Raw genomic sequence first — 22,050 nt, forward strand, 5'->3', positions numbered from 1 at the left:
TTACTCTAATTACACTAATATGCTGATTTGCTGTTTATTATTATTATTATTATTATTATTATCAATATTTAAAACATTTATCTGAAATAAAAAGCTTTTGTAATATTATACACTATACCATTCATACATACATATATACATATATATATATATATATATATATATATATATATATATATATATATATATATATATATATGTGTGTGTGTGTGTGTGTGTGTGTGTGTGTGTTTATTTTGGTTAAGAAATTAATACTTTTATTAGCAAGGATGCTGTAAATATTAAAAGTGATGATAAATACATTTGTAATATTACAAATATTACTATTTCAGATAAATGCTGTTCCTCTGAACTTTCTGTTCATCAAAGAAACATGAAAAATTCTACTCAGCTGTTTTCAACTTTTTTTTTTTTTTGAGCCGGAAATCAAAATACTAGACAAATTTTTGTAGAATCATGTGACACAGCTTCGAAATCACAAGAACAAGTTACATTTTAAAATATATTCAAATAGAAAACAGGTATTTTGTTTAGTAAAAATGTCAAAATGTTACTGTTTTTTACTTTGGATGACATAAATCTAGGCTTGATGAGCAGAAGTTAAAAATCTTAAATTAAAAAAACATTTAATATCAACAAACGTAATTAATTTCCTGTGATGGAAAAGCTGAATTTTCAGCATCATTACCCCAGTGTTCAGTGTCACATAATGCTTAAGAAATCATTCTAATATGCTGATTTGTGCTCAATAAACATATTATTATTATTTTCAGTGTTGAATTATTGTATTATTTACTGCTTAATATTTTTTATGGAAACCATGATGCTCTACTGAACATTCAAAGTACTTTTAAAGAAATTAATACTTTTATTCAGCAAGGGTGTGTTAAATTGATGTAAAATGACAGTAAAGACATTTATAACATTACAAAAGATTGTTTTTCTAAACCTTATATTCACCAAAGAATCCTGGAAAATGGAAATAAATAAAAATAGATTTTGGAAAGGAAAAAAAAAAGGAGGCAGCAATGTTTTTAACATTGATAATTATAAGAACCGTTTTGGATAATTGTATATCAATAACAATTGAGCAACCAATCAGCATACTAGAACGATTTCTGAAGGATCACGTGACACTTAAGACTGCTGAAAATTCAGCATTGCATCACAGGAATAAATTACATTGTACAAGATATAGCAATAGAAAACAGCCGTTTTCAATTGTAATAATATTTCACAAATTTAATGCATTTTATTAAATAAATGCAGCCTTGGTGTTCATAAGAAATTGTAATTTTTTTTTTTTAATCTTGGTTCCTCCCTAGGGGGGACACAACAGCGTCAACACCACTACATGCATACCTGTTTGAGGGTGCTGGTGAGAAAGTAGATGAGCGACAATCCGAACACGACCCCCAGGACCCAACGCTTGCGCAAGAGCCGGCGGAACACCATGGAGGCGTTCTTCTGGATGTGCACCAGGTCCAGGTAGATGCGATGGAGCGAAATAAACACCACTGGTGGATCTCAGACAGAGAGATCCAGCTGATTCACTTAACACAGCATCTCTTGCATCACCAACACTCACTGTCACTGGCAGCGATCGGCTGGAGAATCCGTGTTATATGACACCGTTATCCGACACAGGCCGCCAACAGAGATCGATTGCCGTCGTTAGTTGTCAAACAGTGAGTTTATAAACATTTAACCCATTTTATGCATGAAATATTCAGATTACACTTTGACATGTCTCATACTGACAGATGGAGCTGCAAAAACAAAGAAAACCAGACTGTTATCAATTCGATTCAAACGTGCGCGGCGTTAATCTAAATAATCGTTTCTAAAGTTCGCGATCACATGTGTATTATTAGATTAATCGTAAATCGTTTAAAAAACAAGAGTTGCCAAAATCTAGCTGCACAACAACAGCTCTCTCCATGCGGAAATGCGGAGCAACGACGCGTCGTGATTGGCTGCCCACCGTGTGTACTTCCGGAAACAAACCGATTCACATCCTCTCTACAACCTGCATCTTTGAGTGATGCTTTCATATTTCTGAGGTTTATGTTAAACAATAACACGAAAACAGCGGTTACAGATTCATTTGTGCGTGACTACCGTAAGCTAAGATGAAGGTAAGATAATTCTGATCGTTTTTAAGATTTTAGATGGCCATTTAAATCGTTAAAAAGCACTATTCAACATTCAAAGGCTCATGTTCATTCATGACTTCCAACAATGTAGAAATGTTATTTTTTTAATCAAAAATAATATAGTTACTGTAGCTATTATTGCTACATCACTGTCATAAGCAATTACCACCATAGAAAATCTATCTATCTATCTATCTATCTATCTATCTATCTATCTATCTATCTATCTGTCTATCTGTCTGTCTGTCTGTCTGTCTGTCTGTCTGTCTAAATATCTACCAGTCAGAAGTTTTTAAACAGTAAGATTTTTAATGTTTTTTATTTAAAGAAGTCTCTTCTGCTCAACAGTCCTGCATTTAATTGATCCAAACACAGTAATATTGTGAAATGTTTTTTTTATATTTATAAGAACTGATTTCTATTGTAATATATTTTAAAATGTAATTTATTTCTGTGATTTCAAAGCTAAATTTGAAGCTCTAGTCACATGATCCCTCAGAAATCATTCTAATATTCTGATTTGCTGCTCAAAAACATTTATTATTTATGATGTTAAATAATGGCTAAGTAGAATTTTTTTCAAGTTTCTTGGACCTGGAAAATAGAAATCTTTTGTAACATAAATCTGTAAGTCGTTATTATCACTTGATCAATTTAAAGCATCCTCGCCTAATAAAAGTATTCATTTCTATAATTCCTTCCTCAAAAAAAAAAAAAAAAGATATAGTAGGTATAGTATATAATGTTACAAAAAAAAAAAAAACTTAAATATTGATTAAAAAATAAAAATGTTTCTTGAGCTGCAAATCAGCATTTTATGTGACACTGAAGACTGGAGTAATAATGCTGAAAATGTAGCTTCAATCACAGCAATAAATTACATCCTAAAATATATTACAATAGGAAGACGTTATTTTAAATAGTAAAAATATTTCACAATATTACCGCTTTTGCTGTATTTTGGATCAAATAAATGCAGACTTAGTGAGCAGAATTCTGAAAAACCGAAAACTTTTGACTGGTAGTAAAAATGTATACTTGCGTTCATACATAGATAACTTTGTCCATGTCATGAGTTATCTTTCTTTCACTTATGACTTACTTTCTTCTGTGGGACATAATAGAAGTCATTCATAGTTGTATGTCTAAGCTGCTTAAGTGAAAGAGAAAGGTCACTTTGACTATCAAGCAAGATATAACGTGGCGTCAGAAGACTAGGAATACACCCACAAAGCAGTATGATCCTTTTTATAAATATTGTTTATGGAGTATGAAAGCCCCTTGTCACAGTTTCATTATATGAAAGAAAGTAACAAATTATTGTGGCTGCTGGTAGACTTCTTTTTTTTTGTGTTCCACAGAAGAGATGAAGTCGTATGAATTATCCCTTATTTATCTCTCCTACAATTTCATAATCTAAACAAACAATGTGTCACAGTAGCCTGTTGTGCTGTGTAATTCCATACAGTGTTTTTTCACACACTTTAATTTAAATTGTTTCATGCATATACTTACTGATGCTTTACAACAGTTTTCATAAATCTGTTTCTTTTTCTTTCTCTGCAGTTTTGGAGCTCCTGGTGATAAAGTGGGTGCCATGCAGAGACGCCACAGCAGCAACACTGAGGGCATGCCGCCAGAAAGGTTAGATTTTACTCATCTAGTCTAAACACGTTTACCTTTTCAAGACTAATTTAGTCTTATCCTACTGAAAAGAATGATTTGTTTGATCTCCAGCATCGTTTTGATGTTGATGGCCCCACCAGGCTTTCTATCTTTAGTTAACCAGCTTCACCAGTTAAGTCACTGGAACATGACAAACAGACTTGAGTAAAGTTATTGAATGTATGGGAATACCTGCATTTCAATCACTAAGCAAGTAAACATGGCAAGTTAAAAATTAGATTGAGAGTGATTAATGTTATGTTAACTTAGTTACTTAAGCATTCGAAATAATTATGATTTGGCAATATTTTTGAAAGGCATATTTCATGCTAAACAAAGCTGCATTTGTTTGATCGAAAAAAAGAGTTAAAACATTAATACCGTGAAATAATATTACACTTTAAAGGAACTGTTTTTTTACTCCATGTTAAGTCTCCTCTGCTCACCAAGCCTGCATTTATTTAATCCAGAGTACAGCAAAAACAGTAACATTTTTAAATATTTTTACTATTTAAAATAGCTGTTTTCTGTTTAAATGTATTTTAAAATGTAATTTGTTCCTGTGATTTCAAAGCTAAATTTTTTAGCATCATTACTCGAGTCACATGATTTGCTACTCAAAAAACATTTATTGTTATTATAATGTTGAAGAACATAATAAAGTTCAGAAGAACAGCATTTATCTTAAATAGAAATCTTTTTTGACATTATACTTGTCAATTTAAAGCATCCTTGCCGAATAAAAGTGTTAATTTTTGTGTATAATGTTACAAAAACGCTTTATTTCAGATAAATGCTGATCTTTGGATTAATTCCTATTAATCAAAGAATCCTGAAAAAATGTACTCAACTGTTTTAAATATTGATGGTAATAATAATAAGAAGAAAATAAGTTTCTTGTACAGCAAATCAGCATATTAGAATGATTTATGAAGGATCATGTGACACTGAAGCCTTGAGTAATGATGCTGAGAATTTAGCATTTTAAAATAGATTCAAATAGAAAACAGTTATTTTACAATAAAATATTAATATGTTCAAAATATTTCACAATATAACTGTATTTCACCATATTTGCTCTATTTTTGGATCAAATAAATGCAGGCTTTGTGAGCAGAAGAGACTTCATAAAAAACATAAAAAAAATTTACTGTCCAAAAACTTTTGACTGGTAGTGTAGTTACGAGTTGTATTGGAAGCCCAGCACTAAAAAAAACTGTGCTGCTGTTCCATCAAATGTGTCAGAATATCAGATCAGTGTTCATTTTGCAGGAACAGGAGTCAAACTCTCGGTTCAGAGAGCAGTCTTGATGAAGGAGGAGTGTTTGACTGTCTGAAGCCAGACTCTCCAACATCGCCCCAGCAGCTTTTCTCTGGTCTGGTGGGCGTCTCAGCTGGGAACGTGTCCTCGGCTCCCTTCCAGGCCGCGGGGCTGGTTCTGGGTTCTCCACCGGACGTCTTCATCCAGATGGCATCCTCATCGAGAGACGAAGGCTCTCACCGGACAGAGAACCCACCTTATCTTCCTCGGCCTCCTCAGCACCATCATCATCACCACCATCATCATCACTCCGGCCAGCACCGCTCTTCTCTTCTGCATGCGGCCACCTCTTCTGAGAGACACGGGAGCAGAGATGATGGAGGTACAGTAAGAATTTCTGTGTTTACAAAACCAGTGACCCACATGATCAAATATAGTATGAAACATACACTACCATTGAAACATTAGTGGTTTTTAATGTTTTTGAAAGAACTCTCTTAAGCTAACTGGGGCTGCTTTTATTTTATTAAAAAAAAGTAAAACAGTAATATTTTGAAATATTATTACAATTTAAAATAGCTGTATTCTATTGAATATGTTTTAAAATGTAATTTATTCCTGTGATACATAGCTGAATTTTTAGCACCATTACTCTAGTCTTCAGTGTCACATGATCCTATAGAAATCATTCTAATATGATGATTTGCTGCTTTTTATTATCAGTCTTAAAAAAAAATATTGTGCTGTTTAATTTTTTTGGTGGACACCGTGATAAATATTTTTCAGTTTTTTCTTTTTTCAAAATTTTGAAAGTACATCAGTAATTTGAAATAGACCTTTTGTGTCTTTCGTAATGTTATAAATGTCTTTACTGTCACTTTTGATAGATTTAAGGCATTCTTGCTAAATAAAATATTATTAAAAAAAAGTTAAAAGTTAATAAATATATATTGTTCTTTTATATATATTTTTTTAACACATAGTATATATTCTGTATATAAAAGCATATATATATTTTTATATTTTACAATATTTTTATATTTGTTTATTTATATTTTATTTATGTCCAGCACTTATTTGCACTCCTTCAGTATTTTATTTAAAAAAAACTTTTGGTAGTTTTAATTTTTATTTGTGTCTATTGATTTTATAGCTTTTTTATTTCGTTTTTACTTTTAGTTATTTTAGTCATTCTTGTTAAACTAAATTAAAATTAAAAAATGTTTCACAGGCAACTAGTAAAAATTAAAAAGTGTTTAAAATTGATTTGATTTCAGTTAATGTATATTTATTTGAACTAACTTTTTTTATGTTGGTTTGTTATAATTTTAGTTTTAGTCAACTATAGTAACACCGCTATACTGTCAGAAAAATGTTTAAATAAAATAAAAAGTGTTAATAAGCTACAATGTGGATCAGACTTTATGTTGACAGTTAAATTTGTCCTAAATGCAGCGATATATCTCAGTAGTTTGACAAAGCCTGAAACCCTCCTAATAACTGCTTGTTTCCAGGTGATGATGCCTCTACACCAGCTCCTGCACTCTCTGAGCTCAAGGCCATGGTCACATGGCTTCAGAGAGGATTCCCTTTTATCCTCATTCTCCTTGCTAAAGTCTGCTTTCAGCACAAGCTTGGTAGGTTCAATATATTATGAGTTGCTTTTGTTGTTGTCAAAATCACAGCTGTTGACACTGAAATTATGCTTTTTCCTGTCTCAGTGATAGGTATTATACAAATATTAATCTTAATAGCCAGTGCAGATTCTCTTTGTATTTCTCAGGAATTGCTGTTTGCATTGGAATGATCAGCACATTTGCCTTTGCTAACTCAACGTTGAAGCATCAGGTGGCATTACGGGTGAGACTCTGTTCAGTGAATTGTTTTATACTATAGTTATTTAAATTATAGACTCTTTTGATTCCTGCATTTACTCTTAAGCACAAGGGGACATTTGAAATTGACTTCAAGCAAGACATGCATATTACCGTTTGAACGATTCAGAGCGTATGTTTCTTTTATATAAAAATATAGTAAAAACTTTAATATTGTGAAATACCTTTACAATTTAATGCAATTGTTTTCTTTTGTAAATGTAATTTGTTCCTTGCTGAATAAAAGTATTAATTTCTTTCCTTTTTTTTTTTTTTTTTTTACTTACTGACCTGATACTGAGGTATAAATTCATAAGTAGTGATTGCTCTTTTTAGTACATGCTGTATGTGTCTCAATGTGCATGGATGTACATTTTTAGGAGAAGAGGTCTGTGTTTACCACAATCTGGATTATGATCTTTCTCGCTGGCAACATTGTGTATGTGTTTTATACGTTCAGTGCAGAGAAACTTCAGAACAGGTACAGTCTATTCATTTGTTTGAGTCTCCATCATAACTGATTACATGTTTCAAACATTCATCTGTTTTTGTTATCTTGAATCTTTTTTCCTTTATTCATTTAAAAAATTTCCTTTACTCCATGTTGTCATTTTGCAGAGTGATCTCTCATTTTATGTTTGCATTTATCAGCATTTGTGAGTATTTAGTTCCCCATCATTTTTCATTATTCATATTTGAATCATCTCTCAAATGGAAGCATTCACTGGTTTTCATTTTAGTAGAAACACATTTCAACATGCTCAACAAGGCTGCATTTATTTGATCAATATACAGTAAAACAGTAACATTGTGGAATATTATTACAATTAAAAATAACTGTTTTTTTTATTTCAATATGCTTTAAAATGCCATTTAAAAAAGCTGAATTTAAGCATTGTTACTCCAGTCTTCAGTGTCACATGAGCCTTCAGAAATCATTCTAATATGCTGATTTTTTGCTTAGGAAATATTTCAAAAGGATTATCAATGTTGTAAACAGTTGGTGATTTGTTTTGAACATTTTGAACAAAAGAAACATTTTTGTAGAAACTGTAATTTGACTTTTTTTACTTTCATGAATAGAAGGTTCAAAAGAACAGCACTTATTTAAAATAGAAATCCTTTGTAACATTACAAATGTCTTTACTGTCACTTTTGATCAATTTAATGCATCCTTGATTAATAAGTGTATTAATTTCTTTTAAAAGAATCATTTAAACAGTAATGCATCCTAAGTAAATATTCTAAATGTATTTTATAAAATTCTATCATTTCTATTATTTAAAAAACATGGATATTTTTCTTCCAGCCTTATGTTTGCAAAGCCAAACATCAACAGTTTTGATTTCTTTGACCTGATCTGGGCTGTTGGAATAACAGATTTTGTGCTGAAATATTTCACCATCGAGCTCAAATGCCTCATACTGTTCCTGCCTAAAATGATCCTCGCTTTCAAGTCCAGGGTAAGACAACAAATTTGCATGTTTTACATTACTACTGCTTCAGTGTACCATGTCCATGTCTGAAAGTACAGTCCTACAGTAAATATCACTTGCATATTGGTCAAATGAGATGTTATTTTTATACTGTATAGGAATAAAAAGGAATTTAAATTCTGTAGGATTTTCCGTGAAATAAATTTCACTCAGAAATTGGTAAAAATATATTTTATTAATAAATTATCAATATTTAAAACAGTTAAGTAATTTTTTCAGGAATATTTGATGAAAAGAAAGATCCAAAGATCAGCATTTATCCAAAATAAGCTTTTTTTTTTTTATATTAAAAAAGCATTAAATTACATTGCACCATTTAAAAGTCAGTAAGACAATTTTTTGGAAAGAAATGATAAAAATTAATAATTTTATTTAGTGAGGATGCTTTAAATTGATCAAAGGTGATGATCAAGTCATTTTTAATGTTACAAAAGATTTTTATTACTGATAAATGCTGTTCTTCTGAACATTCTATTCATCAAAGAAGAAACCTGAAAAATTCTACTCGGCTGTTTTCAACATAATAATAATAATGATGCATGTTTTTTGAGCAGCAAATCAAAATATTAGATTGATTTCTGAAGGATCATGTCAGTAATGATGCTAAAAATAAAGCTTTAAAATCACAGGAATAAATTGCATTTTAAAATATATTTAAATAGAAATCAGCTGTTTAAAATAGTAAAAATATTTCAGAATTGTACTGTTGTTGCTGTACTCGAGATCAAATAAATGCAGGCTTGGTGAGACTTTAGCAAAAGAGACAATATTGTACAATTGTAATATCTGATGCTCATAACGATATTTCCATAGAAAATGGCTCATATAATTTTTTTCCACAATAGTCTTACGGTAAAATGCATAAATAAGTATAGTATAGACAGATAGACTACTTCAAAAAAGAAAACCTTTGGTTTTGTGGAACATATTCATGTCAGTTCTGTTTGATAATTGTTTGATTCTTCTGTGTATTTGTAATGCATTATATTTTATAGTCTAATATGCTTTAAATCAATCCTGAAGCAAATAAAACTACCTAAAACATGCAGGTTCAATCTAACTATATTGAATCCCCGCTGTTTTAGCATGATGCGCGATTTGGATTAGCAAGGAAATCTCGGGTAGTTTCAGTCAGTTCCAAAGCACCAGTTCAAACTGGGTGCAACTGGCAAGTTAAACCTAATAAGGGGGAAAAAAATAAACAAAATAGTGTGTCATGTCACCCTGCCTTGCGTGGTTGGCTGCTTGGAAGGCAGTATGTGAGCTCATTGGCCCACTGGGGCTAGGATGAGGTCACCTCTCTGAGGAACACACACACACACACACACACACACACACACACACACACACGCTCTTACACAATCACACATTCATTGGAGTGACAGTATGGGTCTATTACAGCAGGAGCTGCTCTGTAAACACATCACGCTGTGTAAAATCAAAGAATCAAACATATGCAACCCGCTCCAAACCATTTGTTTGACTAAGACACACACTTTGTGTCCGCATCTGCCAGGATAATCTGACTTGCGCACAGTTTCTGTTCCGTTGAAGCTCTGTTCCAGGAACTTACCCCCAGTCATCTCCATACCCACCCCCTGAAACCAAACACACACTTTCCACCTCCTGTATCATGCCCAGGTGGCACACTTTCAGGCAATGATGTCATGGTCAATGTGTCAGGCTTTCCGCTGACTTTCCATGCCCAGCATCACCACAGCTACAAAGACACAACACATACACGTGCATCCATACATGTCGGTATAAGCTCTTGCATAATCGCAGCAGCAAGCCAGCGCATGTCAGTATGAACTCACACTGTCCATAACACTTCAGTGCACTTGGAGATGAGGACCAAGAAGCCTAGTGAGCTGCCCTTTTGTCTACCAATTTGGATATTTTATTTAACTTGCTATTTGCAAAATAGTCCATCTGTAAATCTAGTTTTATTAAAGTGATGCTTATACTTGATATTCGAGAATATTTGTTGATATACTGTCATTCAAATGTTTAGGGTTAGTAAGAAATGAATGCCTTTATTCATTAAATTGATCAAAATTTACAAATAAAAAATAATTTAAAATATTAAATAAAAAATATTAATTAAAATGTATCAAATTACAAAATTTGAAATTTTTTTACAAATAAAAATCAATCCTGAAAAAAGAGTATTATGGTTTTCACAAAACTGTTAAGCAACCCAACTGTTTTCAACATTGATAATGGTAAGATTTGTATTTGTTTTTTAAGCATTAAATCTGCATATTACAATGATTTCCGAAGGTTAATGTGACACTGAAGACTAGAGTAATGATGCTCAAAATTTAACTTTCCATCACAGGAATAAATTACATTTTAAAATATATTATAGTAGAAAACAGTTCTTTTTAAATTGTAATTATATTTCAAAATATTGCTGTTTTACTGTATTTTTTAATCAATAAACACAGACTTTTTTGTTAGTGTTAAAAATCATTTAAAAAGTCATACATGATGATGTAAAACATTCAAATAGACCAATTCACATTTTTTGTCTTTTTTTAAAAATCACTTATCACTTTTTTCCTTTCTTTTTCGTAGTCCGTGCATCTTTTTAAGTTTTAATAATGTTAATTTAAACTTTTTTTATTAAGTTGAATTAGAATTATTCAGTTATATTTTGCAAATTAAGTGGTGCTTTATTTCTGTAGCTTATCCAGAGAAATATGTGACCCTGGACAACAAATTTTTCTTTTATGCCAAAATCATTAGGATATTACAGTTGAGGTCAACATTTGAAATCCCCCTTTCAGAATCTGCAAAATGTTAATTATTTTGCCAAAATAAGAGGGGTCACAAAAAAAAGAATGCTGTTGTTTATTTAGTACTGACCTGAATGAGATATTTTACATAAAAGTGTAGACATAAAATTTTACATAAAAGTGTAGACATGTTACACAAAAATGTTTACATATTATCCACAAGAGAAAATAATAGCTGAATTTATAAAAATGACCCTGTTCAAAACTTTGCATTCCTTTTAATTTTTGTTCTTACCTGAATGATTCACAGCTGTTTTTTTTTTTTGTGTGTTTGTTTTGTTTTGTGATAGTTAAGGTGCCTGCTGTTTTTCAGAAAAATCCTTCAGGTCCCACAAATTCTTTCGTTTTTCCAGCATTTTTGTGTAGTTGAACCCTTTCCGACAATGACTGTATGATTTTGAGATCAATCTTTTCACACTGAGGACAACTGAGGGACTCATATACAACTATTACAGAAGGTTCAAACACTCACTGATGCTTCAGAAGGAAAACCCATGCATTAAGAGTTGGGGTGTGAAAACTTTTCAAATTTGAAGATCAAGGTAAATTGAACTAATTTTGTCTTCTGGGAAACATGTAACTATCTTCTCTAGCCTCTGAAAGGCAGTAGTAAATTAAAAAATATGATATTTAGCCAACTAAAGAAACATGTACACATCTCCATTCTGTTTAATGTTTAAATTCTAAACTGAAAGAAAATTTTAGATAGCATTTTGCATATTGAAACTGATGAAGATAAGAGCTAGGGAATGTGGGTCAAATTTAAACCCAATTCTCCCATATGAGTAACAGATGCAAAAAAGTTTTGAGAAAAAAAAAATCTGTTGCCCTTTGATAAATTAAACCGTTTCCCACCCTGAGGACCTCCTCATGTGTTCGATAATTGTTTTCTTCATTGTTGTTTTGAAATCACAGACATGGCTGTTAAGACTAAGAGGAAATGTGCTACTCCCCCATGATGCATTTGGCTCAACTTTTCAGTAGTTGGATGGATTCCAGCTCCAGTTTGTCTAATCGCTAAGTGTGAGCGAGTACAGGGCTGCAGGGACTCTGGCTAAGATGAATTGCTTGCGTTCGGAGGTTACAGATCCCCGTCAGTCAGCTAGCAAGCTCCCCAACAGGGTGATTAATCGCTGTCAGGTGGAGTCCAACAAGTCATTACGCATCCTGTGCACTGACTGGTGTCAGGCCGTCAGCACTTGATGTGGGTGATTACGACTTCAGACATTCATCTGGAATTATTTAGCAAGATGATTGTGGATCTAGGATTGAGATACTCAGACCTTTGTGAATAATAATAACCATGCATTGTGTTTATTATTCATACTTCCGTTTGATAGTTTGAGCTTTTGCAAGATTTTGCAATGTTTTTAAAAATAAGACTCTTATGCTCATTAAGGCTGCAGTGATTTGACAAAAATACAGTAATAATAGAAATATTGTAAAAATCTATTACAATGTTAAATAACTGTTTTATATTTTAATATTTTAAAATGTAATTTATTCCTGTGATGCAAAGCTGAGTGTCAAAAAAGCTATAAATGTAAACAATAATAGATCTTGATTTAATTTTATAATTAGGTGACACCCAATTGTAATTGTTAGAATATGGTAGTACTCACACAGTATGTGACTAAGGATCACCCCGATCCAACAGCGAACAAATGTATGAAATCGCTCATCATAAACAGTCAGCGCAGACTCAAGTGTCTGATGTCGTTAGAATCCTAGGCTCATGGCGGACAAAACGATCATAAGCCTAGCAAAATTTTCAGGTATTTTGCATTTTTTTGAAAAACCTACTTTTGTGAACTAGTCCTACGTTTTTCTCCCAATCGGAATCAAACCAGTGCAGAAAGATTCTCTGGAGAGTAAATATTAATAATTCGCAAAAAAAAGTTGCACTTTAGACTTACTGTCGCAAAGGGATACCAAAACGTTCGAAAGGTGCCCCCCCCCATCATTAAGAAAAGGGGCATGTCCAAATTTACCCAAAATCCTAAAATTCAGAACACTTATGTAAAAAAAAAAAAGTGTGAACTAGTCTGAACCCCTCCCCTCTGGATTACAATTCTTTGGACTCTCTATCTCTATAATTATCAAAAAGATTGATAAATGTACCCTCGTTAAGAAAAGAGGCCTGTCCAAATTTACCCAAAATTCTATAAAGCCTAAAGGAAAACTCAAAACTTCACAAAACCTGGTGAGCACATGCGAAAGGTAATTCTAAACAAGCGTGCAACGATTAAGGAGATCGGACCAGTATGTAACAGGCATAAACGTTAAAAAAATCATAATATTTCTGTGGTAAATTACTTGTATTTTCCAAAATAAAAAAAAGCTTTTTTTTTTTAAATTATTGATTTAGGTCGTTACAGGCTTGTCAAATAATGTCTTTTTTATATGTGCTTAAATGCCTGAAAGCACTTCAACTCTCAATTTTTTGGGTATTTCGTTTTATTTTTTATTTTTTATTTTTGCGAACTAGTCCTAGGTTTTTCAACCAATCGGTACCAAACCAGTGCTGAAAGATTCTCTAGAGGCTGAATATCAATAATTATCAAAAAAAGTTTCACTCACTGTTGCAAAGCGACGCCAGAACGTTCAAAAGGGGTAGGGCCACCTTTAGTAAAATGCCTATTACTCTTGAATGGAATGAGATATCTTTGCCAAACACAGAGCACATATGTAAGAGAACTTTTAAAGAAATCGGGCACTGGGGGCAATGCCACATTTTTCAAGGGCATAAACGTTTGTATGTTTTGTGTTTTGTTTAGTTTTTTTTCTGCACATATTCATATCATACAATAGAACACAATATTTGTATCACACAATAGAACTCCTCACTACTCTAGAACCAGAGCTGTCAATCAAATCATTTGTTAAATGTTTGAGAAGATGTCAAAAACCTACTTTTGCAGACCAGCCATATAGATTTTTTGCTCCGTTTGAAAACCAAACAAACACTGGATTACAATTCTCTGCACTCTCTAGCTCTGTAATGATAAAAAAAAGAAATAAAAAATGACCCTTTGGGAGGCTATAATGGGGTCGTTTAGAAAAGGGGCCTGTCCAAATTTACCCCAAATCCTGTAAGGCCTAAAGAAAAACTCAAAATTAACTTAAATGCCTTAAAGCGCTTTAACCCTGCTAATATTCTTATAAATAATAATTTATAATTAACATCCATGATTTGATTTTAATTTAATATTTAACATCCCTTATTGTTTTTATTTCCAGTCTATTAGAAAAATAGCTATAAATATCGCGCTTTACTGTCTACCATCACAGCAGATTTTGGTGTAATCACTATTTCACATTTCAAAGTTGTTGGTTCTTTCCTGTTCAGTGTTTTCAGAGCTGAATTGAAGCTTTTTGATCAAAAGCCACTTTATAAGAGCCACACATTTATCCACACTCGACTCGGAGACAGCAAAAACATAATCTGACAGCTACAGGTCACTGTGGGGTCTACAGAGGAGTTAAACCCAACTAAAAAGCCTAGAATAGAATAGAATAGAATAGAATAGAATAGAATAGAATAGAATAGAATAGAATGAAATATAATGAATTTTAGACAACTGATAAAAAGGAAAATAAAAGGAGCATGCATTTTAAATATCTGGTACATTTTCAGGGCTGTTTTGTCTATGCTTTAAGAATAAAAGCTTTGTTGGTTGTATTTGAAGCATTCTAGTTTTGTTGTGTTGTTGCAGAGGCCGCTAAGCTTGGAAGCGTTGAGCGTTGCCCTTTGACACTGAAATTAGATGAGTTTTACATTTATCCCGCTACTTTTCTAATGTTCTGATTAGGGTTTGGGAAGGGTGGGCTTGTTGCATTTTATGTGGGTAGCAGGTGTACTGCGTTTCTGCCAGTTTTGTTTGCTACGTGGTGAAATTGCCAGGAGAGCGCAGAGCGCTGGACTGTGGCCATATTTCGGTAGAAGAACACCCCCCTCCATGTCACAGCATCTTTAAAGCTTGAGGGTAAGATGTTCACAGTTAATGAACGAACAGATGAGATGAGACTGGGATCTTGTTCAAATTCAGCTAGAGGAAGGATGTGTGGATTGTTTCAATGCTGTCATCTCATGCCGCTGCTCGAGTGTCGCTCAGTTTGTAAAGATATTGTTAAACAGTTGGCCGCCATAGCTGGAAGTCTTTCAAGCATCATAGTGAAATGAGCAGATTTGAGTTGATTTTATAAACATGTAGTTAATAATAATAATAATATTACAATTATAATTAGTGTTATTTCTTATTATTACACGGCTCTTTGGAATGCTTGATTCTGATTGGTCAGTTGAGACATTTGCAGGTTCGTTCTTTTCAAATAATCACCGCTCCAAAGTAATAACGCATAGCCAGTACTACTTGTATGTTTAAAATCCCTACGAGCCAACAAAGATTACCGTTTGGCGCCATCTTGTGACAAACACTGGACAACCACAATTAACAATGGAAAATTTCGACATTAATCTATTTAAATTGTCTTACTAACGTACATAGTTTGAATGTTAGTCACGTGGTACTATATCGTTTCGCGGAAGGATAAAAATGTTAATTTAAAACAAATATGCCAATAAAAGGTTTCAAATTCATATTCATGTCCAGTTTTTTTCCTTATGTGGCAAGTAGCCGTGTAATAACCGCTTCGCGTCGGGTCCTGATCACACTGTCGGGGCTTATTTCTGCGATAACCACCGGCTGCCTGTACATTATCCCTTACTTATATTAAGGGGAAACACTGCAGGCAAAAACGCAGTTTTTCATGAACCTATCAAGTTTGAGATTTTGGCCTTTTTGGTTTTTCATAGTGTTTTTTCAGACTAGTGGAAATAAAACAGGTGTTTAGGTGTTTCTTTTATAGCACTTTATCTATTTGTGTCATGATAGATTTCAATTACAATACATATTTCTAAAGGCCGTTTTCTCGAAATGAGTTTTTTTTTCCTACACTGAGCCATAAATCTCCACTTCAGCAACACTTACACACACCAAACTTTACATTTTATTCCTGTCTATCTTATGAAGGTTTTTACATGGATTTCATATATGATTTGCTTGATTTTATTCCCCAAATGGTAAAAGATATAGTGTTTACTGCCTGTTCAAATTTTTTTCTGAATTATGGCATGACGAAATGAGATACCCAAAATCCCCTATGTAACAACTTTTGACTCTTAATATGTCGAAAAAATTTAACAAGAATTTTGAAACGGACTTCAACCAGTGTTAACATTTTTGTTTTAGAAATGTATGCAAATTAATGCATATTTCATTAAATAATGGCTCATTTGCATATTTAAACCTAACATTTTAGAAAAGTTGTAATACAAAAAATGTTTGCAATTATCAAAGTAATCAATCAACTGGGTAAGTAAGGTAATAACTATTAGTAAAAATGTTTACCATATTATAATAAACATTTTCTGGATAATAATAATAATAATAATAATGAATATTATAATTATAATTGTTATCATTTGTATTGTATTATTATGCTAGCTGTTTTATCCAGTGGTCAGAATACGTATTCATCCCACAAGTTTATGAATATGATTGATTTTATAACAAGTGTATTGTTTCAGATGATTGATTCTTAATAATGATTAGTCTGTATGATTTAATAAACATTTTCTGGAATATAATAAAAATAATAATAATAATAATGAATATTATAATTAGTATTATTTTTATTATATTATGCTAGCTGTTTTATCCAATGGTCAAAACATAAATTTATCCCATGAATTTATTCATCTTCATGAATATGGTGTTTTATAACAGGTATTTTGTTTCAGATCATTCATTTTTAATTATGATGAGACTGTATGATTTAAAATGTTCTGTAAAATATAGATTTAATTAGGGATGTCCCGATCCGATCGCGTGGTTTCAGACTCGTTTGGAATCGGACGTTACCTCTCGATCAGGACTCGGATATATATGTATATATATTCTCATTATTTTTTAACACATCTATAGTTTTGCGGTGGCACAGAGTTAGACCTCTTGACTCCACACAGAAACACAGCAAGCACTCTGGCACTTTTATTTATTTTTTTATTTTTGTTTACATGCCTGCCGGGTATTTTAAGTTGAGGTGCTATTGTTTTAATATTAGACTTTTTTATATTTGCTGTGGCACTAATGTCCAGAAGTGAAACATTTATGTAATTTATTACTTGACTGTTCAAGCTACCTCCCTTTGTTAACAGAGTTATTGAATGTTAAAAATAAATAAAAAATAAGGAACATCCTGGATCTGTTTCTTCGCTCTTCTTTATTCTTTTTTTTTTAATGTATTATAGAAGTATCGGATCGGGACTCGGTATCGGGAGATACTCAAAATCAAATGACTCGGACTCAAGGGCAAAAAAACCTGATCGGGACATCCCTAGATTTAATATATATAAAACATTATGATAATGCTAGCTGTTTTATCTGATAAACATTCAGTGGACTTAATACTACTACTACTACTGACAACAATAATGATAATAATAATTGATGTTTTCTTCTTGTTCTTTTTATTATTTTTTATTGTTTATCAGATAACACAGCTAGCATGAAAATAATTTTAATTATTGAACAGATAGTTCTTGTTCTGCATGTTGGTTGTTTAAAACAATGTTTCCGGTTTGCTAAAATGCACAGTATAGCATCTCACAGCATAATGATTAGAGATGTCTTATGGTTGATTTGAATCTTTTTAACCTTTGTGGAGAATGTTTGATATCTGAGCTGCTCTTTGCTGCAGAAGAATTCTTCTATATCAGACTGGAGACTATGAGCCTTGATCAACAGTTGAGAGGTTTGGATGTTGATCTGTATCTGTGTTTGACTTTGCAGGGGAAATTTTATCTGCTCATAGAGGAGCTGAGTCAACTCTTCAGAGCTTTGGTTCCCATCCAGTTGTGGTACAAGTACATCATGGGTGAAGATCCATCCAGCAGCTACTTCCTTGGGGCAACGCTGATTATCATCTACAGCCTTTGTAAGGTAGTCTATCTGATTGTACCTTATCTATTAATGATGAGTTTTTCTCACACTTTTTCAAAATTGGCCTTTATGAGCATGAGAGAAATTTCATGTGGCGTTTCACTTCAGAGGCTGTCAAAATGTCTTTTTAGAGCTGATTATTCAGGTAATCTTTTCTGTTGTGTTGTCTGTGTTTGTGTGCTGTTCAATTTGCTATTTTGTTCTCTTCCAGTCATTTGATTTGTGTGGAAGAATTTCTGGCATTCGGAAAGCATTCGTCATTCTCTGTAGCTCACAGGTAAGTATGTATGTATGTATGTATGAAGTATGTTCACTGCCTAGGCATTATTACAGTCAAAAGTTTACAAACACCTTGCAGAATCTGCAAAATGTGAATTATTTTAGCAAAATAAGAGGGATCATACAAAATGCATGTTATTTTTTATTTGAATTAATTATTTCACAAAAAGGACGTTTACATATATTCCACAAGAAAAAAAAAAAAGTTGAATTTATAAAAAATGACCCTGTTCAAAAGTTTACATACACTTGATTCTTAATACTGAGTTGTTGTTACCTGAATTATCCACAGCTGTTTTTTTGTTTAGTGATAGTTGTTCATGAGTCCCTTGTCCTGAACATTTAACTGCCTGCTGTTCTTCAGAAAAATCCTTCAGGTCCCACAGATTATTTGGTTTTTTAGCATTATTGTGCATTTGAACCCTTTCCAACAATGACTGCATGATTTTGAGATCCATCTTGTCACACTGAGAAAACAAATGAGGGACTCATACGCAACTATTACAGAAGGTTCAAATGCCCACCAATGCTTCAGAAGAAAAAACAATGCATTAAGAGCTGGGGGTGTAAACTTTTGAACAGAATGAAGATGTGTACATTTTTTCTTATTTTGCCTAAATATCATATTTTTTCATTTAGCACTTCCTTTCAGACACTACTAAAGATACTTACATGTTTCCCCGAAGGCAACATAAGTTAAATTTACCCTGTTCTTCAAATTTTACAATTTAAAATTGGGTTTCCTTCTGACACATCAGTGAGTGTTTGAACCTTCTGTAATAGTTGCATACAAGTCAGTTGTCCTCGGTGTGAAAAGATGGATCTCAAAATCATACAGTCATTGTTGGAAAGGTTTCAAATACACATAAAAAAGCTAAAAAACTGAATTTGTGGGACCTAAAGGATTTTTCTGAAGAACAGCAGGTAGTTTAACTGTTAAAATATCCAGAAAAAAATAATTTTGAAAAATGATTTGTGAAGGATCATGTGACACTAAAGACTGGCGTAATGCACAGAATTATATTTTAAAGTATATTTAAATAGAAGTTATTTTAAATAGTAAAAATATTCACAATATTACCGTTTTAACTGTATTTTTGAGCAAATAAATGGATCCTTGATGATATATGCATGTGTTTCACAGAGTTACGGTACGAGAGCCAGTGCTCAGCAGTGCAGTGAGGCCGGGGATGTGTGCGCAATCTGCCAGGCTGAGTTCAGAGAGCCAATCGCACTGCTCTGTCAGGTAAAACACATTTAAACTTTAAAATAAAACAGGACGTGATTCACCACACCAGACCACAGTGACCCAGATTTTAATGATGACAGTAGTCATTTAGCTGACACTTTTAATTCGATTCCACTGAAAGTAGAAAGTCATTCAAAACTATTAAGAACACTCCCAATTTCAGAAGTGGCATCCTGGGATGCTATTTAAACAGTATTGAAGTTGTGCCCATGCGTTGTCTTATTGTGTTGTCTTTCTGCAGCATGTGTTCTGTGAGGAGTGTTTATGCCTGTGGTTTGACCGTGAGAGAACGTGTCCGTTGTGTCGGTCATCGGTGGTTGAAACTCCACGCAACTGGAAGGATGGCACAACATCAGCACACTTTCAAATCTACTGAATGATGAAGGTTTTTAGATCCACTTGAATCAGATAAAACATGTTTACCAATGCGTAAACCATTCCTGTTAGTAATGTTGCATAATGGGAAGTTTGACAATTTGTTAAGTCGTTGAATGTAATGTAATATTGCACCATTGCATTATGTCTGATAACAGAGATAAGTGGGGGGGGGGGTTGTCTTCGTATACCTGCTTTTCAACATGTAAAGCTTAGGTTTTTAAAGGGGTCATGAACTACCTTTGGTTTTTTATTTTGGTCCACTTAGAATGTCGTCAAAATTTTTACATCAAAAAACATAATTTATAAGTAATAGGCTATTTTCTGTCATGTTTTTATCCCCCTCAGCAGAACGCTCTGTTTGAATGGGCGTGGCAGATTGTTGACTCAAAAGTAAACGCCCACTGCTATGATTGGCTAACAGCGTACAATCATTCCTCATAGATTGACGCCTCTGTTATTTAGATTTAAAGACATAAATAACTCAATACACATCAAATAACCTATGTAACAGACAAAGCAATAGTGACCACATAATGAAAACAGTTACTAACACTTTTGTTGTACAGCATCGTCTTTTAGTTTCAATCCTTTTGAAAATCCAACGTTGAATTGTGTCGCTCTGGTTACTGACGTAACCTCGTTTCCTGTGATAAGGGAGCGAGTATTGCATCGCTGACGCTATGGGTAATTGCAAATTAATTTGTGTTAAAAGTGAAGTAACAGAGGACTGAGTTCTTACTGACGAGGTCTGGAACTTCATTAAAAATAAAGTTCATCCACTGTTTCCAAACGTTGGGATCAGAAGGAAGGCAATGCAAAGACTTTTTCCCATAAATTGGCAGTGCAGAGCATCCTGTTGTATTCAGAGCCGTCTTTATCAGTTGTTTTTTGCGTTGCCCCTCTGGTAAATTATAAGTGTAAATCAGTAGGCGGGGCTAAACAGGCAGCAATGTCAATCTTCTTCTGTTGAAGCGGTGCTTATCTACACTATTACATCATAGAGTAGAACATTCCAACAGATGTCGTTCTGGCAGACTGCCTTCAATAAAAGCTGTTTTAGACTAACGACAAAGTCTTGAGTAATGAAACTTTATATGCCAAAATATCAAGGCAATTTTGGTTTCTCATTTCATCAACCCTTTAATATTATTATCATTAGGCATGATAATCAACTGTTTTGTAACACTTTTTTTGTCATTTAAGCTAAACTTAAAGAAGTAGTTCACCTAAAAATAAAAATTTGCTGAAAATACTCAACTTAAGGACGTACAAGGTGTTGATGAGTTTGTTTCTTCATCAGAACAGATTTGGAATTTAGCATTACAGTACTTGCTCATCAATAGATCCTCTGAAGTGAATGGGTGCCGTCACAATAAGAGTCTAAATAGCTGATAAACATCACAACGGAGTTCCTAAGCGGTTTGGAAAAGTGTGGAATTTGTTTTAAAGCAACACTAAGTAACTTTTCCCTCAACGCTCCCTCTACAGGTTGGAAGCGGAATTGTCCATTACCGCTGTCTTAAATAATTTAGCCTACCGTAGTGTCACATGCACGTTATTTGTTTGGAGGCTATCCAGGACCGGCTTTGGAAATAACGATGTCCAGTGACAAGGTAGATATGTTGTATGGCTTTATGAAAGTATAAAAACGAAATAAAACATAATAATGACATTGTTTGCTATTTATTTTTGTGTGAAACTGACATAATTTTGAAACGGTCTAGCAATAGCCAGATAGGTTTACACAAGGAAAAAAAGTATTGCCTAACAGTTTAGTATGTAATAGCCATTTGCATTGTCTGGGAAAATCTTGAGAATGTTATTGTAAAATGTTATTGTAGAATGTTATTGTCTTGTTTTTTGCACGACTAAAGTTCTAAATTACGA

General features: G+C 33.0%; 1 protein-coding gene across 3 annotated transcripts; it reads left to right on the forward strand.

Moving 5' to 3' along the window:
- Positions 1–1,368: 1,368 nt before the first annotated feature.
- On the forward strand, positions 1,369–21,833 carry rnft2 (ring finger protein, transmembrane 2). Of its 3 annotated transcripts, none has more exons than XM_073840685.1 (11): positions 1,369–1,488; positions 3,723–3,800; positions 5,094–5,464; positions 6,597–6,719; positions 6,866–6,942; positions 7,337–7,437; positions 8,266–8,419; positions 18,108–18,257; positions 18,469–18,534; positions 19,681–19,782; positions 20,027–21,833. In XM_073840685.1, the coding sequence occupies exons 1-11, from the start codon at positions 1,391–1,393 to the stop codon at positions 20,159–20,161; spliced, it is 1,455 nt and encodes a 484-aa protein (XP_073696786.1). In that variant the 5' UTR covers positions 1,369–1,390; the 3' UTR covers positions 20,162–21,833. The 3 variants fall into 3 exon arrangements, with proteins under 3 accessions (XP_073696786.1, XP_073696789.1, XP_073696787.1); XM_073840688.1 differs by having other exon boundaries at positions 1,464–1,688; XM_073840686.1 differs by lacking the exon at positions 1,369–1,488 and adding an exon at positions 1,987–2,138.
- Positions 21,834–22,050: the final 217 nt, after the last annotated feature.

This window comes from Garra rufa, chromosome 5 (genome assembly GCF_049309525.1).
Source record: "Garra rufa chromosome 5, GarRuf1.0, whole genome shotgun sequence".
Classification (NCBI taxonomy): Eukaryota; Metazoa; Chordata; class Actinopteri; order Cypriniformes; family Cyprinidae; genus Garra; species Garra rufa.